The sequence below is a fragment of the Gopherus flavomarginatus genome, chromosome 17 (assembly GCF_025201925.1).
Source record: "Gopherus flavomarginatus isolate rGopFla2 chromosome 17, rGopFla2.mat.asm, whole genome shotgun sequence".
In the NCBI taxonomy this organism is placed as follows: Eukaryota; Metazoa; Chordata; order Testudines; family Testudinidae; genus Gopherus; species Gopherus flavomarginatus.
The window spans coordinates 2,006,237-2,026,114 of record NC_066633.1 but is presented as its reverse complement, the minus strand read 5'-3'; the positions used below and the strand labels follow the sequence as shown (position 1 = coordinate 2,026,114).

Below are 19,878 nucleotides of genomic sequence, written 5' to 3'. Positions count from 1 at the left end.
TTAATTTGATAGGATTTGTCAGGTAACTCCACTGGAAAATTATATAAAACTGTTCCAGATGAACAGATGATAGTGACATGAATTAAAGTGATAGAACAATAGTGGAATATAAACCAGAAATGACACCCAAAGTGGCTGTTGATTTATTGCCATACTGAGTTTGGTTCTGGGCTTCCATGTATATTAGTGCTACAAATCTGGGTCCATTTAGCAGAGAGATGCTCATACATACATCACCAGCTCCTGCTCCAAGCCAAGGTCACTCCCCATTGCATCAATCTTTTCAGCAGAGGCTACTTCACAACCCATGGGTTTTGTAACCATCTCAGATGTAACAGACTTTCCTCCTCTTTCATCCTTCCTTTATCATGTAAAATACACTTTAACTTCTATTATTTTTATCTGCAAATTGTTGCTGTATACTTCATCTATTATTTCTGTATCTCGGCATCATTTGCTTTAGCCTGCACACATCCACAGGAGCACATTCTTTGTCAACGCTGTCTTTTTGTGTGTTACTGTGCTCCAATATGCATGTATTTGAACCCAAAATCCGTGGAGTATTAGCTAGTTCATAAAGCTTATGCAGTTTCTGCTTTACTGTCTGAATTAGTCACATTCACAATCAAATTAAACGTATTATTCCTTTCATGCAGCTATTTTATCAAAACAAATGGTACAGACACAAAACCCAGCACTACCGTTGTGTTCTTGCTGTTTTCTTTGCTAAGGTCTGGAATGGGCCATTTTAATAACATACTTTGCCAGCAATAATTTTTCAAATCAATATCCCTCCTTTAGTTTTGATAACATAGTGCACAATAAATACATCTTTTCCTTACTGCATGCTGGAAACTGAGTAGAAATGTTGACAATACAGTACATGTGCATTATAATGCGACACAAGTTAATCATAAAACCTCAGACCTGTGACGGCTGTGACTAAAGCTTTCAGCTCTAATAAAAGGTCAGCCACAGAGCGGTCATTTCTTCCCTCTATAACCCCTTTTAGCATCAGTAAGAATTACATGCAGGTGTATATACTCCTGGGCATTCCTCTCAGCTCTCTGGATAAACCCAGAACCAGATTCTCTCATCGGTCTTACAAGGTGCAGTGTTTCTCAGAAAATCAAAGGAAAGAATACACAGATACTTACAAAACATAGCTTATAGCAGGGGTTCTCAACCTTTTTCTTTCTGAGGCCCCCCCCAACATGCTTTAAAAACTCCATGGCCCACCTGTGCCACAAGAAGTGTTTTTCTGTATGTAAAAGTCAGGGCTGGCATTACGGGTAGCAAGCAGGGCAAAGGTCCATGGCCCCATGCCACAGAGGGCCCCCCGCAAAGCTACATTGCTCAGGTTTTGGCTTCTGCCCTGTGTGGCTGGGTTCAGGGCCCTGGGCTTCAGCCCCATGCAGTGGGGCTTTGAATTTCTGCCCTGGGCTGCTGTGACTCTAATGCTGGCCCTGATTGGCGGCCCCCCTGAAACCTGCTCGTGGCTCCCCAGACCCTTGGTTGAGAACCACTGGCTTATAGTATTACCATTGGCCACCCTGCTTTACATAATCAAATCTGCTCCTTTAAAATGTTTATTTCCTTACTGGTGGCTTTGTACAGGCAGTTATAGTAAAAAAAAATGGACTTATGGACAAGTACATTATTACAAATATAAAGCTATGCAATTTTAGACAAGGGCATTACTCCACAGCCAAATTTCAAAAACTTTTTCAGCAGAGCAGATATTACACTATATGCAAACACATAGAACCTATTTGTGACAGGGTGTATAGACCCCACATTGCTAAGGAAGGTGCCAGACAGGCCTTGTGTGCGTGGCTAGCCCTGCCCCTCTGACCCTGTTAACCAGGTATGGTAGGGAGGAGGCCTTTAAAAGGGAGGAAACTGCAGTCAGTTAGAGGAAGAGATCACCCTGAGCAGGAAAGTGCTGAAGTGACTCCTGAAGCCACAGGAGGGACTCTTAGGCCACGTCCAGACTAGGGTATTAAAATCGATTTTAGATACGCAACTTCAGCTACGTGAATAATGTAGCTGAAGTCGAATTTCTAAAATCGAGGTACTCACCCGTCCAGACGGCGCGGCATCGATGTCCGCGGCTCTCCGTGTCGATTCCGGAACTCCATTCGGGTTGATGGAGTTCCGGAATCGATGTAAGCGCGCTCGGGGATCGATACATCGTGTCCAGACTAGACGCGATATATCGATCCCCGAGCAATCGATTTTAACCCGCCGATGCCGCGGGTTAGTCTGGACGTGGGCTTACTCAGGATCTCTCTGCTCCACTTCTACATGGAGTGCAGCGATCCTCCAGGGTAGGACTGACAGAGCAAACCTGATTCAATAGCCCAGCCAGAAAGACTCTTTGAAAACTGCTACACAGACAGCCGCAGAGTAAGATGGGAACTGTTGGCTTTTTTCCCTGTGAACTGGCTCTGGGGAAAAAAAAACTATTTTTGAGTGTGCTGGGACATTTACCTTTCCTTTTGATTCCAACATCAGAAGAGACTTAAGAAAACCTCAAAGGGTGAGATCCTACTCATAAGAAATAAGTAACCGGGGCCAGTGTCTGAATCACCCAGTGAAAATAACTGGGTGAGGCCAGGGTCTCCCATCATCTGGGAGAAAAACCTACGGGGACACTTACACTATTATCTAAAACCAACCAACCAGCCAACAAAAGGGACATTTGCTATCTTTAGCAAATTTAACAGAACAATTGTAAAAGATTTTTCTGCATTACTGTTGCGGCCCTGTTGCACATAAAAATACCTTCCCCTTAGAAAGGTTCTCCCAGTTTGAGGAAGATTTCCTAACTTAAAATGGGAGCACTGGTGGAATCGGTACTTCTACTCAATCTTGAAGGTTGTTTTTAAATGTGGTCACTGTACAGCCCAATGTTTCCTGGCCAGCATGTATATTCTTGCAGTACACAGAGTAATCAATGCAATCCATAAATGAAGTCATCTAATGACTTCAGATTCTCAGTTCCCTCAGGAAACAGGTTTTTCCATGAAAACTGTCACTTAACTACTGCTAATATATAATATGACTGATTAATAAAAACGCTGACCATCCACATGCTGTTTGGCACCGAAAGCCCTAAAATCCATAAATACAAACTAATATATGTATTGGCTCTGACATTTCACATTCAATGGAGTCTATTCTGCCACCACATAGCAAGAGGATTAACATATTTAACTCCCATTAGTTCTAAACAGCACCGACCCTTAATGTTTACGTTTGAAAGCACTGATATATGAATAACAAAAAAGATTCCAGTAGGAGAAATTCCACATACATATAGTTCTTATGACCTTACTTGACCTTACTTGGGAGTTTTTGATATTTTCCATTTGTTCATACCTTGAACACCTCACTGGGTTTTTGTTTTGTACATAATCAGAATATAAAAACATACTGCAATTTGTGCAGCCATCAAGAATAGACATATGCACAGGGTGCTACAGAAGGTGAGTAAGGAAAGTTTATGGTCCATATACCTTCACTAAACCAGCCCCTTCACTACAAAACAACTTTGGCCATTTGTTTCCTGTAACAGCTATTCTCCCTTAACCATTTATCTTTAGTGATCTGTCATGACCTTTTCAAGCTCTCATTTCTGACAGCTTCCAGACACAGTGAGTCAAACTTCACTGAAAGCAAACTATCACACCCAGATAGTTTACTCAAGAGCAGAAAACATGCCTAACACTGTTCTACTTCAACACCAGCATATAAATCCTTCCCTAACAAGACAGTTCAAAATAAACTGAAAAAGCTTCCAATGTACACATTTGCAGTGGAATATCATTTTTTTTACACGTTCAGAATTGGAGTAATAAAGAGACTAACGGAAATAAATACTGGAGAAATTTTCAAATTTATAAATATTCTACTAAATAATACAGAAAAATATTTTGTAAGTATTTAATATTTTAGTACTGAATAATTTTTAACAAAGTATTTGTGAGTGTATTATAGTTCACTTATACATGTACCATTAAATCAAATTTCCACAATTTAAACCAGAGACTATAAAAGCCCTATTATTGTTAAAAATTAGCAAATAGCTTTTTTATTAAAATCCTGTCATCTTTTAGCCTTCAGGTTTTGCAGAACACTGAAAAAGCTAGAAAGGCTAATGTTAAACCCCTTACAGAACACTAGTTATATTTTGTTCCACTTCACCATTCCATTAACACCATTAGAATCTACTGGTTTTATAAAAAACTTCCCTAATTTAGCATGGACTGATTTTAACATTAATCTGTATGTTTAGTCAGCAAAAACCTTTGCTTTGGAAAGCACAGACAAAAGAGTAACTAAATAACGGCCTTCTTAGACAGGGAATATGTGCTAGCTAATTGAAAACACAAATACTTAAATATTGTCAACTGATGTGCTAAGAAATGAGATATAGTTCATAGTTATTTTGAGAGAAGAGATGCCTTTTACTGTACTTCTCTGAAGCACAGATTGACAAGTGGGGAAGAAAGATCAAAAACCTATAATTTAATTCCATTTTACACAGTTTATGAGGGTTTTATTACGTTAACTTGGACTTTTTGACAGTAAACAATTAGTAGCAATATTAAACACTATATTGTATGGTCAGTTAGACAATGTGGTGATTGGGCATTTTTAATGCACCTATGTGGGCAGATAACTATTTGAGGTGGCTGAAGTTTTGAACTGCTCTACTTTCCTTGGCCTTACAGTATAAACTGATTTACCTAATTGAACATCAGTTGTGAACCGAAGCCTATGGATCATGCTGACTTTGAAGGACTTGTAATGGTGGCTACTAAGCATATCTTGAACTGTAGCTATATCGATCTGAGGATCTTCCTCTGAGATCTCTTCTCCTCTTGAACCTGCCAAAAAAAATAAAAGGCTTAAAATGTGGCACACACAATTAAACTAGAAAACAAATATTATTGTCTCTTTTGCAATTACAAATGTATTGTTTGGTCAGCCGTAGGCAGTCATGCCAGCTGATTTTTTTTTTTTTTTAAAAGGAAACACATCAGTGCCCATGCATCAGAGGTTAGAAGAAAATTCTTAGTGTCAGATCTAAAGCAAAATTCTTCATTCACTACAAGCTTAAGATATTAAAAAAATCACGGTGCCACATAAAATCTGTGGAAAATCCTGATGATGGATTCTAGTGAGATGTGGCCATATTCTAGAACAGACTTTGCTAACTCGCAGATATCCCACAGCGACTGGTTGGAGTCAATTTGTGAATGCCCTGTGTGCAGTAACTACAGAGACTCTGCCCAAGTCAGCTGTAGTTCCAAGAACAGTTTTGCCAAAAGAGAGTGTCAATGATTAAGCTAGTAGGAGCTCTGCTAAATGGAGATGGCTGAAGTAGCTCTTATCTAGAGGTGGGCAAGAAACTATTTTGCCATCCTATGAATACATTCAAGATTTCAGAAATGTTTTCCCCACCTGAACTGGGACAAAATGTCAACATTGCAAAATCTTTGAGAATCTTTAAAAAAAAACAAACAGTTTGGGTCAACTAAAATGTATTGTTTAGATAATGTTGAAACATTTTATTTTGATTTTGACCACCTAATTTCTTTCAAAAATATCAAAAGGGGACATTCTGACAAGTTTAATTTTTTTCCTCCAAATTTGTGAGAGTTGAGGAATTTATCAAAACTGACCCTTTCTCCATAAGAATTTTTTATTTAAGCAAATCAGCATTTTTCAACAAAAATATGTTTCATTGAAAAATTACCAGCCAGGTCTGACATTATCATATTTTACCAGTGACTTATAGGTACAACAAGCATTTGGATGTATCTATCAATATCTCCTTTTTACTACACCTCTACCCTTATATAATGCGACCCGATATAGCACAAATTCTGATATAACGCAGTAAAGCAGTGATCCCAGGGGGGCGGAGGGGCTGCACACTCTGGTGTATCAAAGCAAGTTCGATATAACATGATTTCACCTATAACGCGGTAAGATTTTTTGGCTCCCGAGGCCAGCTTTATATCGAGGTAGAGGTGTATATTTTTCCCACAGTGGGATTTAACTGTAGCATTAACATCTTTATATTTCCCCCCTCACCTACTAAAACTTTATTATTCTTAACGTGAGCGGTATCTTGTTTCTTATACTCAGCTCTAAGATAAAAAGCATACACTACTGATTAGTATTCTTATTACTACTGTAGGTACTAGCTTTAGAAAAGGTAACATCTCATTAAGCCAAAATGCCAATTACTGGAAAAAAAAAAAAAAAAAAAAAAAAAACCTCTTAAGATTTTTACATTTTATGATGTTGGATTAATATCAATTTAAAAATTACTATAATGTGACAATTTTTTACCGTGTAATTTCATCTTAGCTGTAAATGATAATTCAGATGCTTTTAGATAAAGTGGTGCATAAATATGGTTGAAAATTGATTTAACTTCCTGCAGAAGATACTGAAGAATGACACATTTTGTTTAATACACCAGCTAATGTAGTCCTAAAAGCTGAAACAACTGCCAGTTCACAGTCCTAAATTTGCTGTGAGAGATTAATGAAAACTTATATTTTGCTGAGATTTTAATAATGGGCAGATGAGACAATAGAATTTTAGTAGAGGTCTTAACAATATAACCAGCAAAAGGCCTGTCAATTTCTATATATTAATATTGTACAAGACTTACATGGCTGGATCTGGCTCAACACACTAATGCTTCCTGCATTGACCTTCTACACTCTGGTGGTGTAAATTTATATCCTATTTGGGGATTTCAACTTACAGTGAAACTACAGAGTTTCCATATCTGGAATCTGGTAACAATCAGAGTACTTGCTTTTTAGAAAGGACAACAGTTACCAGGGAGAGGAAAACCCTGGCACTTGAGTCAAATACACACTACTGATGCAGAAGCAGGTTTCCTTTTAATGGAGATAATTTGGAGTTTCAGAATTGCATCCTATCTGTCTCAGCAGGTGCTGCTATCACAGCCATGGAGAGGAGCAGTGTAAACTTAGAGGGAAACAATAAAAACTCAACACTCAATTTTTCCCACTTGCAAAAAAATTTCCCCTTTCAGTTTATGAATTCTCACACAGATTTTCTTGTTGACAGTACATATGCTCACCTCTGCGTTCAGAGAACTTAAGTGCCTACAGCTAAATGCTTAAAAGTATACAGCGGAAAAACCATTTCCAAAGATATCAGCCTAACAACCACCTTTCCAACTATTTTCCCCATGAGAGAAAGGATTAGACTTGTGTGCGCCTCGGCAACACACAAAACAGCTACCTGGCATTACAATCTAGAGGGGTTTTTTTAAATCTGCAAACTGGACCAATCCATTTGGATGTTTTTTTTAACTCCAATAAAATGGCGTATATCAGCATGTGAATTTGTGCATACCCATGTGAACATTGTAACCACTCCACACTACAGAATGACAAGATAAATTGTAATGGCTCCTTCAGAGACATTACAATGTATTTTGTCAAAGACCCTTGTGTTAATGTCTCTATTCTATGGATTATCATAATGTATCATGTCAAACACTCGTGGTGCAGTATTTCAAAGATACACTGAGATATGTCAAACTTTTGGTGCACTTAAAAGCATTTTGAAACACTGTGGCATAGAGGTGCCTGGAAGGAAAGCAAGGACTATAATGGAATGGGTTCCCTTAGGATCAAAAGAAAACCGACTAGGAACAGAAGTTAAAGGACAGAGTTCAACACATAAAATTACTGAAATGCCAATGTAGGGCTGCCATGAATTCCTTCAATTACCCAACTGTGCTTTAACACTGTGCTGTTTCAACCATCCAACTGTGTGCAGCGTTATGATACAATCCACAGAATATTGCTATAATATAGCCTGCAGCCATATCACCTTGTATCAGATTTCTAGCTAAGCATGGCTTGCCTGGGTGAGTATTGGAATAATAACTCTCCAAGGAATACTTAGAAGGCATAGGAAATTGTGCTGGTGATTCAGTACTGGCATTCTTCATTCGGAATGAATAAAGCACAGATCCTGACCACCTGTGGAAGGTGCAGAGGTGTCAACCCAGTGTCCTGGTTATATTCCATGTTAGGTCTGGACTGCACCTGGGGAGGTAACTAACATTTTGCCTACTGCAGTTTTCATACAGGTACAGCATTACCTCAAAGGGCTGCACTACCTAACCTAAGATGTTGGGTAATTTTACAATTCACAGTTAGCTATTTGTTATGTTCTACTCAAGAGGTGGCTGCATTCTGCTGGTGGGTGAAGACAGTCCTATGCTTCCCTAAGTTTAATACTTCAAGTAATTGGTTCATGAGGATGATGTTATACTAAAGGTGAAATGTGTGGACTAATAGCCAAAGTAATCTGGTACCTAGTCAGAAATTTTGTAGTAACAAAAATAAAATACTGATCTCCCCTAGAAACTTTAATCAAAGATTTCTTAAAGTACTTTATAAATATTAACTAATTAAGGTTAAAAAAACTGGACATGTTTAGACTTGAGAAAGATGACTGGGGGGGGGGGGGACACCTGATAATAATCTCCAAAAACATGTTAAGAGTTGTTTTAAAGTAGACTGTATCAATTGTTCTTTATGTCCACTGAAAGTAGGACAAGAAGTAACTGGCATGATCTGCAGGTTAGACAAATCCTTGTTGGGGATGGTCTAGGTTTACTTGGTCCTGATCAGCACATGGGAATGGACTAGATGACCTCTCGAGGTCCTTTCCAGCCCAACATTTCTATGATTCTATAATTAAGACTCTCAAAACAGCCTTGTAGAGTATTAATCTTCTGTTCCCAGTTTCAATGGGTGGCTTTCTACAAGTCATAGCCTCTCAATCCGTGTTTACTCATTTGTAAAATGGATATAATAATTGTCTATCTCAGAGGGGTATTATGAGGCTGAACTTACTCATATCAGATCCTCAGATGAAAAGTCTGTGTAGAAGGGGGATGTTAGTAGTGTTATTAAATCAGATTCAAGGATAATATTTTCATTAGAATTTAAAATCTGAATACTTTGACAAAGTTTAAATGATTAAACTGGGAGATTTTATATTGGAAATATTTCAGAGCCTCTGTAAAACAGAACAACCTCTCCTAATCTTGTTTTATTTGGCTATGTGAAGAGGACAGTTTAAGGTTTGTTTAATTTCTCTAGTTGCTGATCATGGGAGAGAAGCCAGGAATTCCACCATCAGAACAGATCATCTATCTAAAGATGACAAGACATTAGAATCACTGAGGGTGCACTGGATAATAGCAATAATATCAGTAAAAGCAGAGATAAATGTCCTGCCCAGAAAAATCCTGACTACAGAACTTGGCATATTATTGGCTCCTATAACTGCAGCTTTATCAGAATGTTGAGGAGACCAAGAGAATTCAACAACAGAGGAAAGAATCATCTCTAAGCACTGACTGGAGACACCATCATAAGAGATACTTGCTACACACAAGCAGCTGTGAGTAAACCTGTCAAATATTTACAGGCCTGTCGGGTGTTTGAAATGGAGATCACAATGTAGTTTCTGAATGTAAAAGCATCTACTTGGCAAAGCAATCAGCTCAAGTGGACACTCCAGACCTAGACCAAGAGTCTGTTCAGCGGTTCTGAAGTCAGAGACCAAGGCTATGTCTGCACTGCACCAAGGCTATGTCTTACAGTGGCAAAGCTGTGCTGCCGTGAGGTACGCCGTATGGCCGCTCTTTGTCGGCACGAGAGAGCTCTCCTGTCAACAAAATAACATGGGGAGGGAGCTTTGATGGCAGGATCCTGCCAGTGCTTTTCATCAGTAAAGTTTTTGTCAGATGGGGTGTTTTTTCTTCAGAAACTGCAGTATGGACATAGCCCAAGTGTCTCACTGGGGAAAAAGATACTATTCCAAAAAGTGGCTACTGAAGATCAAAGGTGTTAAGTTCACAACTACCTTGGCATTTTTTGCTCTTTCATTATCTATTTAACTAGAGGCAAAACACCAGCATGTTGTTTTGTAAAGTTAGGTTCTTACAAATGATACAGGGATTTCCTGTGTGAAAGAGGCAGAAATCAAAAGTGAGAAAAGCTAAGACCATGTATTGCAGAAACATAACATCAAGAAAGATGAGAACTGTATGAAGTAAAACAAATATATTTTCACTATGTGCTTGACAACAGGAGATGTGAGGAAACAGGCTCCAGGGAGGTCATATGCCCATCTCCTGATCATGGTTTCTAGAAAGAAATAAGAGGCATGTCATTCTGATCTGACACACCCACGGTGGGGACATAGTTATTTATGAGCCAGACAAAAAGGGGTTTGCTGCTTCTTAGGAGCCAGGCCAAATGTCACAATAACATGCACAAATTATATACATGAGAGCAGAAAAAATTCCACCATTGCCTTAGGGGTTGTGTATCTGAGAGCCCTGGAGGTGGCTTTTCCCTCAGGAAGAACCATGAGGTCTGAGACAGACCTCAGATAATCTCTTAGGAGCTGGGTTCATTCTTCTCATTATTTGTAGGGCACTAGTGCTTAGGAGCACCGCTATACCTGTGCCAGGTGTCCGGCCTGGAAGAAGAGGGAGCACAGCTTAGCTGGGGAGGACCATGAAGAAGAGCAGACTGGCGTGATGGTGAGAGAAGCCTGGCTGGGCCCAGGAGCTGACTGGAGGCTGAGGTCTCCATGCCTTAGTGGAAACTAGGCATGATACAGACTATCTGGTTTATTACCAGGAACCCACTGGTGGGCATTAAGACAAGCTGATGCAGCTAGGGTCCACAAGAAAGGAAGGGGACTGAAAACAGAGCCCAGCACAGCCAAACGTTCTTTTGGTTTGTGTTTATATTGGACTTTCACCTGAGGACTCCATCGCCCCAGCAGGGGGTTGAACTCTCTCGGTGACTAGGCCAGAAAGCTAAGCCACCTCCATAACCAAAGAGTGCTGAAGACTCTACTGGGGAAACTGAGGCAGAGCTGCTCAGTGCTGTGCCACAACACCAGGGAGAATACAGGGACAACACCTACACCACAGATCAGTACAGAAGTAAGGTTTTTGTTCATGTGCAAAGCTGAAATTACTTTGGGAAGATCACTCTCACTAGCATTATAACTGCACTTACTTCAGGTGATGAACAACAGAATGAGGTATATCAACAGAAGAACTGATTTTCAAATGATGAAAAAGATAAAACAGTAAAAGAAACATCAGAATGGAGGCACAAGTCTAGACATTTCTAGTGATGTGCCTACAAGGCCTCCAGGAACAAAGCATGGAGTCTGTCTCAAAACATGAGGTATTAGCTGGCATGTGAAAATGACAGACTGCTAATCTCAAAGATACTACAGAAGTATCAGCTGTAGTATGGCTACTTAAAATATTAAATAGATGACATATTCAAGAGCAAGCAAATATGTATTTCCTCAATAAAACAAAAATACAAGGTTAACGCCATTGCAAAAATGTCCCCTTATTACTTTAATGTACTAGTATTTTGCTTAATGAAAGTTCTTAATTGTAATTCAATTAATTACATACACAGAGTCCCCAGTTACATTTTCCAATAAGACATTGGCTTTGGTACAGGTCTAAAGGCACTTAACCAATTTCCCTTGAATACTAATTACTACCTAATGGTAAAATGAGAAGGAGGAACTTTCCAGAAGCAGGATGGAGAGAATACACTAAATTAGCAATAAGGAATTTGCTGTTTTTCATAAAAGCATTTCACATAGCAAAATACAGGCATTCAGTTTAAATATAAATCTGAAAGTAAGTTAAAAAGTTCCAAATTTGGGAGATTTGTTTATTAGTTTGAGCATCTCTAGTAAAATGTTAGACATTTAGGAGATTTCTGCACATGTATTTCTATTAATGGAAAGTTTTCTGTTTCCACTTAATCCCATGAAATATAAAGTATACATTCGCCCAAAGGAAACTGGCATCTATTTTAATAGCATCTGTTTGGCTCCATGTGAAAAAAATAAATGAGCACATTTAATAAATAGCTCTTCTAATCGAGATTCTTCTCTATCCGAATACATAACTAAGTTAAAGAGAAATCATTTTAAATCAGACCTAAACATACAATATGGCTAATTCTATTTGATGTAAAGTTTTGATTTACACCTATCAATTTCTGTTTTGCATTGTCCCAGGCCTATAACCTATGCATCAGAGTTGGAGCTGATGAAAACCAATGATTAAATTATTATTTTATTAATGACCACAAGTAATCACAGACTCTATTTGACATCTCATCCAAAAGATAGCACCTGCAGCACCCCAAGGCCAAATGCTGCCATTCAAGTAGTGGTTCTAGGTCACCGTTTTAGGCAGGGCACTGTATGTGGTTTCAGCGCAGGCACCATGAGCTCATTAATTAACAATGATGTGGCTGCTCAGTTCTTCTGTTAAGTTCGCTGAAGCCCTGGGGCTCCTTACAGGAATGGGCATCGGTGGAGTGCACTAGAGCATCAGCCTCCACAAAAATCTTTCAGGGAAAAGCGACAGGGATCCCCTAAACAGCTGCTAGTGACTGAAAGAACTGGAATTCAGGTGAGTTTACTTTCTCATTGGGACAGTGTCTCAGCCACCCTAATGGGAGAGTTACCACTGCGCCATGCTGGGAAACTGGTTCAGTGCTGACCAGAGGGAAGGACAGGGCCACCAACTGAATCACCAACACGAAGATGTTTCTTAGAGGCTTCCCATTCAAGTACTGACCTGGTATGACCCTGCTTAGCTTGGGGGAACTCAGAAGATCTCACCACAGTTCTCATGGCTGCGGGCCACACTACGCATTCTGTACAGATAGGTCTGAAAGTGCAACCTGTGCATTCAGCTTTGAATCAGACAGTTCAGGGTCAAGAGTTTGATTATATTTTAAATGAAAGAGGCAAGATCGCCAAAAATATGATCAATACCAGCTTTGATTCAGGAAAAGAGCTGGTACGTGTAAGAACAATTTAATATTACACTGTTTGCTTTATGAAATGTAAATTTCATACAAAAGGAAAAGTTCAGAGATACACTCAAAGAAATATTAAACAATTCATATATAAATCCCAGGATAGGATTATGGGACAGTCTGATTTACTTAACAAGGTTAAAAGTACAGTGTTTGCACATTCAAGGCTGGTCTTCTCTATGGGGAGACAGACGCTGCTGTCATCGATGCAGCAGGGATCAATTTACCAGGTCTAGTGAAGAGCCACTAAATCGACGGCAGAGTTCTCTCTGGTTGACCCTGGTACTCCAGCTCCCCGAGAAGAGTAAGAGAAGTCAACTGGAGAGCGTTTCCATTTGAAGCAGTGCAGTCAAGACACTGGGGTAAGTCGACCTAAGTTATGTCGTCTCCAGCTATGTTATTCACGTAGCTGGAGTAGCGCAACTTAGGTTGACTTACCTCCGTACTGAAGATAAGCCCTTAAAGAAGCTCTTCCAACTTTTGTAGGGTTTTTTCCCCTGAAGCACTCTAGAACAAAAGTACACAGAAATAAAGGTGAAGCATGAAGGTGGTTTCAGGAGCGAAGTCCATCCACTCTCAACACGGGAGCCAGGAATGTGAAGTCTAATCTCAACTCCGACACTGAGTTATTAGTCAAGTCACTTCAGCTCAAAGTCTTAATTCTGCCATTCATTAAATGGAGGACGGCACCACATACCTGGCACATGAGGTAGGAGTTACCCCACTAATGCTCCATCACTTTTCTATGTCAGATCCTTCGTGGGGAAATTCAGGAAGAAATGCTATAGCCTTATAAGCGTAAATGAAAGGATTTAATCTTTGTAAGGAAATCAGAAACCTCTTAGCATGGGTTTAACAGATCATACATGCCACCAGTTTTCTGACTAATGAAGAGAAAAAAAAGTGTTGCATAGAAGTGAGAAGAAAACTAAACTGAGAGCTTGGCCATTGAGAAAGCTGGAAAGACAGGGGGATGAACCAAAAGGGGGAAAACTTTACATTTGTCTCCAACAAATTTTGTAAAACTTATAAAAACAAAATAAAACAAAACAAACCCCAAAAGTAATGTTTTTGCATATCTGGAGAGAAAACAATTTGTCCCCACACTTAGATAAACACCACCTCTAAACCTCTGCTCTAGTTACAGCTACGTGATTAATTTCTTTTAGAGGTTAAAAGCTGCTGCTTCTTGGGCACCAATATTGACATGGTAAAATGTATAGCAGATCAATAACTTTATCCACTAAATAGTGCTTGCAACAGAAAAAGCTTTATATTTCAAGTGTTTTTTCACAGTTGGTCATAACTTTACAGAACAGAGTTTTAACAGAAAAAGATTAATCAAGAAGTGATAAACAGGATGCAAACTATTTACCAAAAGGTATGAAATCAATCATTTCACTTTGGAATATTCTTTTGGCACAGTTGAAAAGTGCCTTAGGAAACAGAGCCTCTTCAAAACTTGCTCGCCCAGCCGGTACAGCCTGCGTTCCAGAATACATAACTTATGTGAGCTTAAGCAATTTACAAGAGCAAGAGTGAAAAGGGCAAACATACTGTTCTCTCGGACAAGGCAGAATTCCAAAGTGCTCTGGCTCTCCAAGGTACAGTCTAAGTCTACTGGGACATTGGGTTCACTCTGCTTCTCCAGACGATACTGAGGACCTGAAACATAAAATAACTTGTAAAATTCTCTGGATTCTAATTAAAAGACAGCTCATCAGGGTCAGTTAACAATACTTAAACTCAAGAGGTAAAGTCGATGGTTGTTTATGTCTAAAGTTCCTGTCCACCAGGAAAAAAAATAGTAATAAAGTAGTGGAGGATGGTATGCTTAGAAAGTGCATGGAAACAGACTATCCCAGTCACTGCTCACAGTCTGACATTTCCTGCCTGCTTCACTGCCAACAACTACTTCTGACCTACACCCAACTAGCTCTATGTACCCACCTGCATCCCCACCCAGGTTCTCTCACTGGCAGTAAAGTTGTTTATTTGGACCTTAAACTGTCCTTAGAAAAAGTAAAATGCAGCTTTCTTCAACTCAGTCTTCCCAGCCATTCTATATCGAGTGGAAGCCGACCTGTTGTGAAAGGTAGTTGGCCTGCACTTTGCCTCAGAGACGGAGCTACTCTCACATGCTGTCTGGAAGCTGAAGAACATTCTGAAGAGAAGGCAGATGCACTGCAGTATAGCTAAACAATTCCCATTTAAAGACACACAGTGCTACTTTGCTTATCTGAGTGCTCCCCACTCCCAGCCCGGCATAAAAAACTATGCATTCCTTACTGCAGACTCAAACGGATGTGCGCGCACACACACACACACACACACACACTTAAAATGGCAGGAAAGGTTGTGATTGTATTGACGAGCCACTAAAGCAAAGGTGACCATGACCAGGACAATAGAGGGTCTCAGAGTGTATGCTGTACCTTGAGACAGTTGGGGAGCAGGCAAAGGTGGGGGTCGGTTTGCAAGAGAATTTATATTATGGATTTCATTTGATTGTGAAACTCAGATCTATAATCCTGGGATATTTCTTCTTCCTGCTCATTTTGTGTCTTGTGACAGCCTAGACTTCTAATGCTCACAAGACTGGCACTATCATTTTAGACATTAGCAGTGGTGACCAGTGCTATTTTCCACATTAACTCAAGATAACGTGACGCCTTTGTACACAGGAATGAGCCTTTCCAGTTATCATTGTTTCTAGTGTTTCAGGTAGCAGGTCCCAATGCTAGATGGAGTCTGATATCAGTTAATACCTCAGTGGCTGTAAGAAGCAGCAAGGGTCACCGGTATATATATGAATCCATCGTTCTACCAGAGATCTGAATACTGTTAGCATTACTGCTGAGTATAAACAAATGCAGTAGATATGGGGATTGAATCAGGTACAAATGTGGATTGCTACTGTTTCAAACCAATTATTTTCAAATACATTTCACTTAACTAGATTTTTTCCCTCTAAAATTCAAGTGTCAATCTCCCTATACCCATTAATTCAAAGCATTGAAAAGAATGGTGTTTATCTGAAAGTTAGTGTTTTCCAAGCTATAAAAAGTATTTTAATAAATGATCGTGATGACAAATAGATGATGTCTTCTTGTGTTTTTCATTCCTATGAGTCACAGTTGTATACCTTACAGTGAAATAAAACTACATACAGAGAACACTTCTCCCATTAGTGAAATGAAGCCATTTCTGGGGTGTTACAGAAGGGCTGTTTCAACAGTGCACAGAAACACTATGCAGCGAATTAGAGGAGTATGAAACGTAACTTCTGTAAATGAAACTTCAGAGGAAATGTAGGCAGCAGAATGTCACTTCCTAAGTAGATTGATTGGAACATCACAGCTAATACCCCCACTCTTGCAAAAAGTGCCATTGGGGTGTTAATGAACACAAGTGGCCGGGACAGTGGTGGGCAATCTGTGGCCCATCAGCGTAATCTGCTGGCAGGCTGCAAAACAGTTTGTTTACATTGACTGTCCCACTGGGCTAGGACCTCTGTTTTCTCTCTCAAAAGATGAACCAAAGATTATATAGTTTGGTGCACAGTTGCTGTGAGTCAAGAAAAATAATTTTATCCAAGAAACTCTTTCACTTAGGCCTTGGCTACACTACAGAGTTGCAGCGCTGGTGAGGGGGTTACAGCGCTGCAACTTAGGATGTGTACACACTTGCACAGCACGGCCAGCGCTGCAACTCCCTGGTTGCAGCGCTGGCTGTACACCCGGTCGAGCCTCGGGTGTAGAGGATCCAGCGCTGGTGATCCAGCGCTGGTCAGCAAGTGTAGACACCCACCAGCGTTTTTATTGACCTCCGTGGCATAAGCAGGTATCCCAGCATACCTTAGAAGCCTCTCTGGTAATCATGCAAACTGCACTGCCCTGGGCTCACCTGACCCCTCCTTTAAATGCCCCGGGAATTTTAAAAATCCCCTTCCTGTTTGCTCAGCCATGCAATTAATCAGTCAATCACTCAGCGACCATGCCTCCACGCACCAAACGAGCCCCAGCATGGACCAATGCAGAGCTGCAGGACCTCATAAGTGTTTGGGGAGAGGAGGCTGTGCAAGCACAGCTGCGCTCCAGAAGGAGAAATTATGATACCTATGGGCAGATATCGCAGTCCTTAATGAGAAGGGGCCATGAACGGGACGCGTTGCAGTGCAGGGTCAAAATTAAAGAGCTGAGGAGTGCTTACTGCAAAGCTTGTGAGGGAAATCGCCGCTCAGGAACTGCCCCCACGACCTGCCGTTTTTACCAGGAGCTGGATGCCATACTTGGGTGTGACCCCACTGCCAATCCTAGGAGCACGATGGAGAGTTCAGAGCAGGGAGAAGTGGGGGAGGTTGTAGAGGACGGCGACAGTGAGGCTACTGGCGTGGAGGGAGACACCCCGGAGTCCCAGTACACATGCAGCCAGGAGCTCTTCTCAAGCCAGGAGGAGGCTAGCCAGTCGCAGCAGCAGGAAGTTGATGGTGAGGAAGAAACTGAGGATCGTGCTCAGGGTAAATAGATTTTTATGTTTTGGGAGAGGAGGGTTTTGGTTATGGCTGCCTGCATGCATGCCTAAACGTGGAATAGCCCATTGATTTGCTCTATCACGTCTCTGTAATCTGCCTCGGTAATCTCTTGAGAAGTTGCAGCAAGAGTGTTTGCAATTTGGTTTCTCAAGTTGATCGGGAGAGCCCCCGTGGTCCCTGTCCTGGTCAGGCTAACTCGTCCGATCCACTGTGCAGCGAGGGGTGGGGGGACCATGGCTGCACACAGGCAAGCTGCATAGGGGCCAGGGCGGTATCCACATTCCTGTAGAAGACCCTCCCTCTCTTCCCAGGTAACACACAGCAGTGATATGTCTGGCAGTAGGAAACCCTGTTGAGAATTTAGGGATACTTGAGTGCAGGGCGCCAGGTTCGTGTTTCCCCAGCCCATGGCGCTCTGTTGTTAACCCCCCGCCTCCCAGCACGTATCCACCCATGCGGTGTGCTCCGGTGTTATGCACCCCCCTCCAAGCAGGCATCCAGCACCGCGGTGCGCTCCGGTGTTCCCCACCCCCCCTCCAAGCACGTAGGCATCCACGTGGTGTGCTCCGGTGTTATGCACCCCCCTCCCAGCACGTATCCAGCCACGCGGTGTGCTCCGGTGTTATGCACCCCCCTCCAAGTAGGCATCCAGCCACGCGGTGTGCTCCGGTGTTATGCACCCCCCTCCAAGCAGGCATCCAGCACCGCGGTGCGCTCCGGTGTTCACCACCCTCCTCCAAGCAGGCATCCAGCACCGCGGTGCGCTCCGGTGTTCACCACCCCCCCTCCAAGCAGCATGCAGCACTGCGGTGCTTCCCCCCACACTCACCAGCAGGACGGCGTGAACGCGGACCAAAGCCCAACCGCCCCCCCTCACCCCAAGCAGCTCACCACCTTCCTGTTCACTACTGTCCCCTCTTCAGGACACCAGCTACCTCCTGTACCCATTGCAGATAAACCCCAGTGACCCATTGGTCAATTCCCACTCCCAAGGGGAAATCGGGGGAAAACCACTCACCCCATTGCTCGCCATGACTTAGCTTCCCTGCCCTCTCTGTGTTATGTGAGGTATGTGAGAAGGATGCTACCAAAAGTCTAAAAAGTCCTTCACTGTGTGATAATAAACAATGTAGCCTCTGTGTATTACATGGTTCTCTCTCTCTTTTTTCTAGTGACCTTGACTACTGCAGCCGGATCACCGGCCTCACGTAGGTTGCAGAACTTGAGACGGAATCCCAGAAAATCAAAAGAGGAATTGATCAAATCTGTTATGAGTCACTACAACAGAGAAAGTAGGAAGACACAGGAATGGAGAGAGAAAATGTATGAATGGAGACAGAGTGTACATGAATGGAGGCAAACAGAAAGCAGGAGAAAGGAATTGTCTGCCAAAAAAACTACAAAGCAGATGATAAGCCTCCTGGCTCGCCAAACTGAGTCTTTCGAGTCTCTCGTAGCCATGCAGACAAATATGTACCGTTGTAACCCACAGCCCTCCCAAAGCCCTCTTCCTTGTTCCCCAGTATTTCCACAAAACAACTTTCTTCAGCAGCCAGTTCCTTATTACCCCCAGCTGCCCCCAACACCTGTACGATCACCTACCACCCCTGAAAACTATAATTCTTACCCTGTTCACTCCACCCCCATTACCCTGCAGCATAGTAATCCTGAAGTGCAGCAGACATTGAATAGTGATCAAAATAGGACACATTCAAACCTGTGAATGTACAGTCCACCACCCCAACACCCTTGCCTGTTATGTACTGTATGTTGAATAAAGGATTTTTTTTCTTTTTCACTATGTTATATTATTGCTGGAAGTGGTAAATATTGTACACCAAGGTAAAGCAAAGCACATCAAATGCATCAAACATTACTGTTGGCTCTCAGTATCAAATTGCTCCCTTAAAGCATCCCTAATCCTTGAAGCCCTTTCCTGGGCCTCCCTATTAGCCCTGCTCTCTGGCTGAGCAAACTCATCCTCTAGGCGTTGAACCTCGGAGGTCCATTCCTCACTGAATCTTTCACCCTTCCCTTCACAAATATTATGGAGGGTACAGCACGCGGATATAACAGCGGTGATGCTGCTTTCCCCCAAATCTAGCTTCCCATAAAGACAGCGCCAGCGGGCTTTCAAACGGCCAAAAGCACATTCCAGTCATTCTGCACCGGCTCAGCCTGTAGTTGAACCGGTCCTTGCTCCTGTCAAGCTTCCCTGTATATGGTTTCATGAGCCAGGGCATTAAGGGGTAAGCGGGGTCTCCAAGGATCACAGTGGGCATTTCGACGTCCCCTACTGTGATCTTGCGGTCTGGGAAAAAATTCCCGGCCCTCAGCCTCCTGAACAGGGAACTGTTCCTAAAGATGCGTGCA

General features: G+C 41.7%; 2 protein-coding genes across 7 annotated transcripts in view; one reads left to right on the top strand and one right to left on the bottom strand.

Moving 5' to 3' along the window:
- The window catches only part of MAPKAP1 (MAPK associated protein 1), a 172,460-nt gene that overhangs the window by 17,938 nt on the left and 134,644 nt on the right, over nucleotides 1–19,878 (bottom strand). For 5 of the 6 annotated variants that reach the window (XM_050927008.1, XM_050927009.1, XM_050927012.1 and 2 more), the window contains 2 exons: nucleotides 14,529–14,636; nucleotides 4,755–4,895 (listed from right to left, as the gene is read on the bottom strand). In XM_050927008.1, coding sequence (XP_050782965.1) covers nucleotides 4,755–4,895; nucleotides 14,529–14,636 — 249 coding nt within the window. The remainder of the gene's footprint in view (nucleotides 1–4,754; nucleotides 4,896–14,528; nucleotides 14,637–19,878) is intronic. The other variant, XM_050927010.1, reaches the window with a different exon arrangement.
- On the top strand, nucleotides 16,964–19,650 carry LOC127036241 (zinc finger and SCAN domain-containing protein 29-like). Its single transcript, XM_050927014.1, has 2 exons — nucleotides 16,964–17,490; nucleotides 18,678–19,650. Exons 1-2 carry the CDS (start codon nucleotides 16,968–16,970, stop codon nucleotides 19,226–19,228), a joined length of 1,074 nt encoding a protein of 357 aa, XP_050782971.1. The 5' UTR covers nucleotides 16,964–16,967; the 3' UTR covers nucleotides 19,229–19,650.

Excerpts from the sequence above, each read along its gene's own strand:
- LOC127036241 (XM_050927014.1), top strand. The coding sequence starts at position 16,968 with ATGCCTCCACGCACCAAACGAGCCCCAGCATGGACCAATGCAGAGCTG. Across the intron at positions 17,491-18,677 it reads AACTGAGGATCGTGCTCAGG|TGACCTTGACTACTGCAGCC; the intron begins GTAAATAGATTT and ends TCTTTTTTCTAG.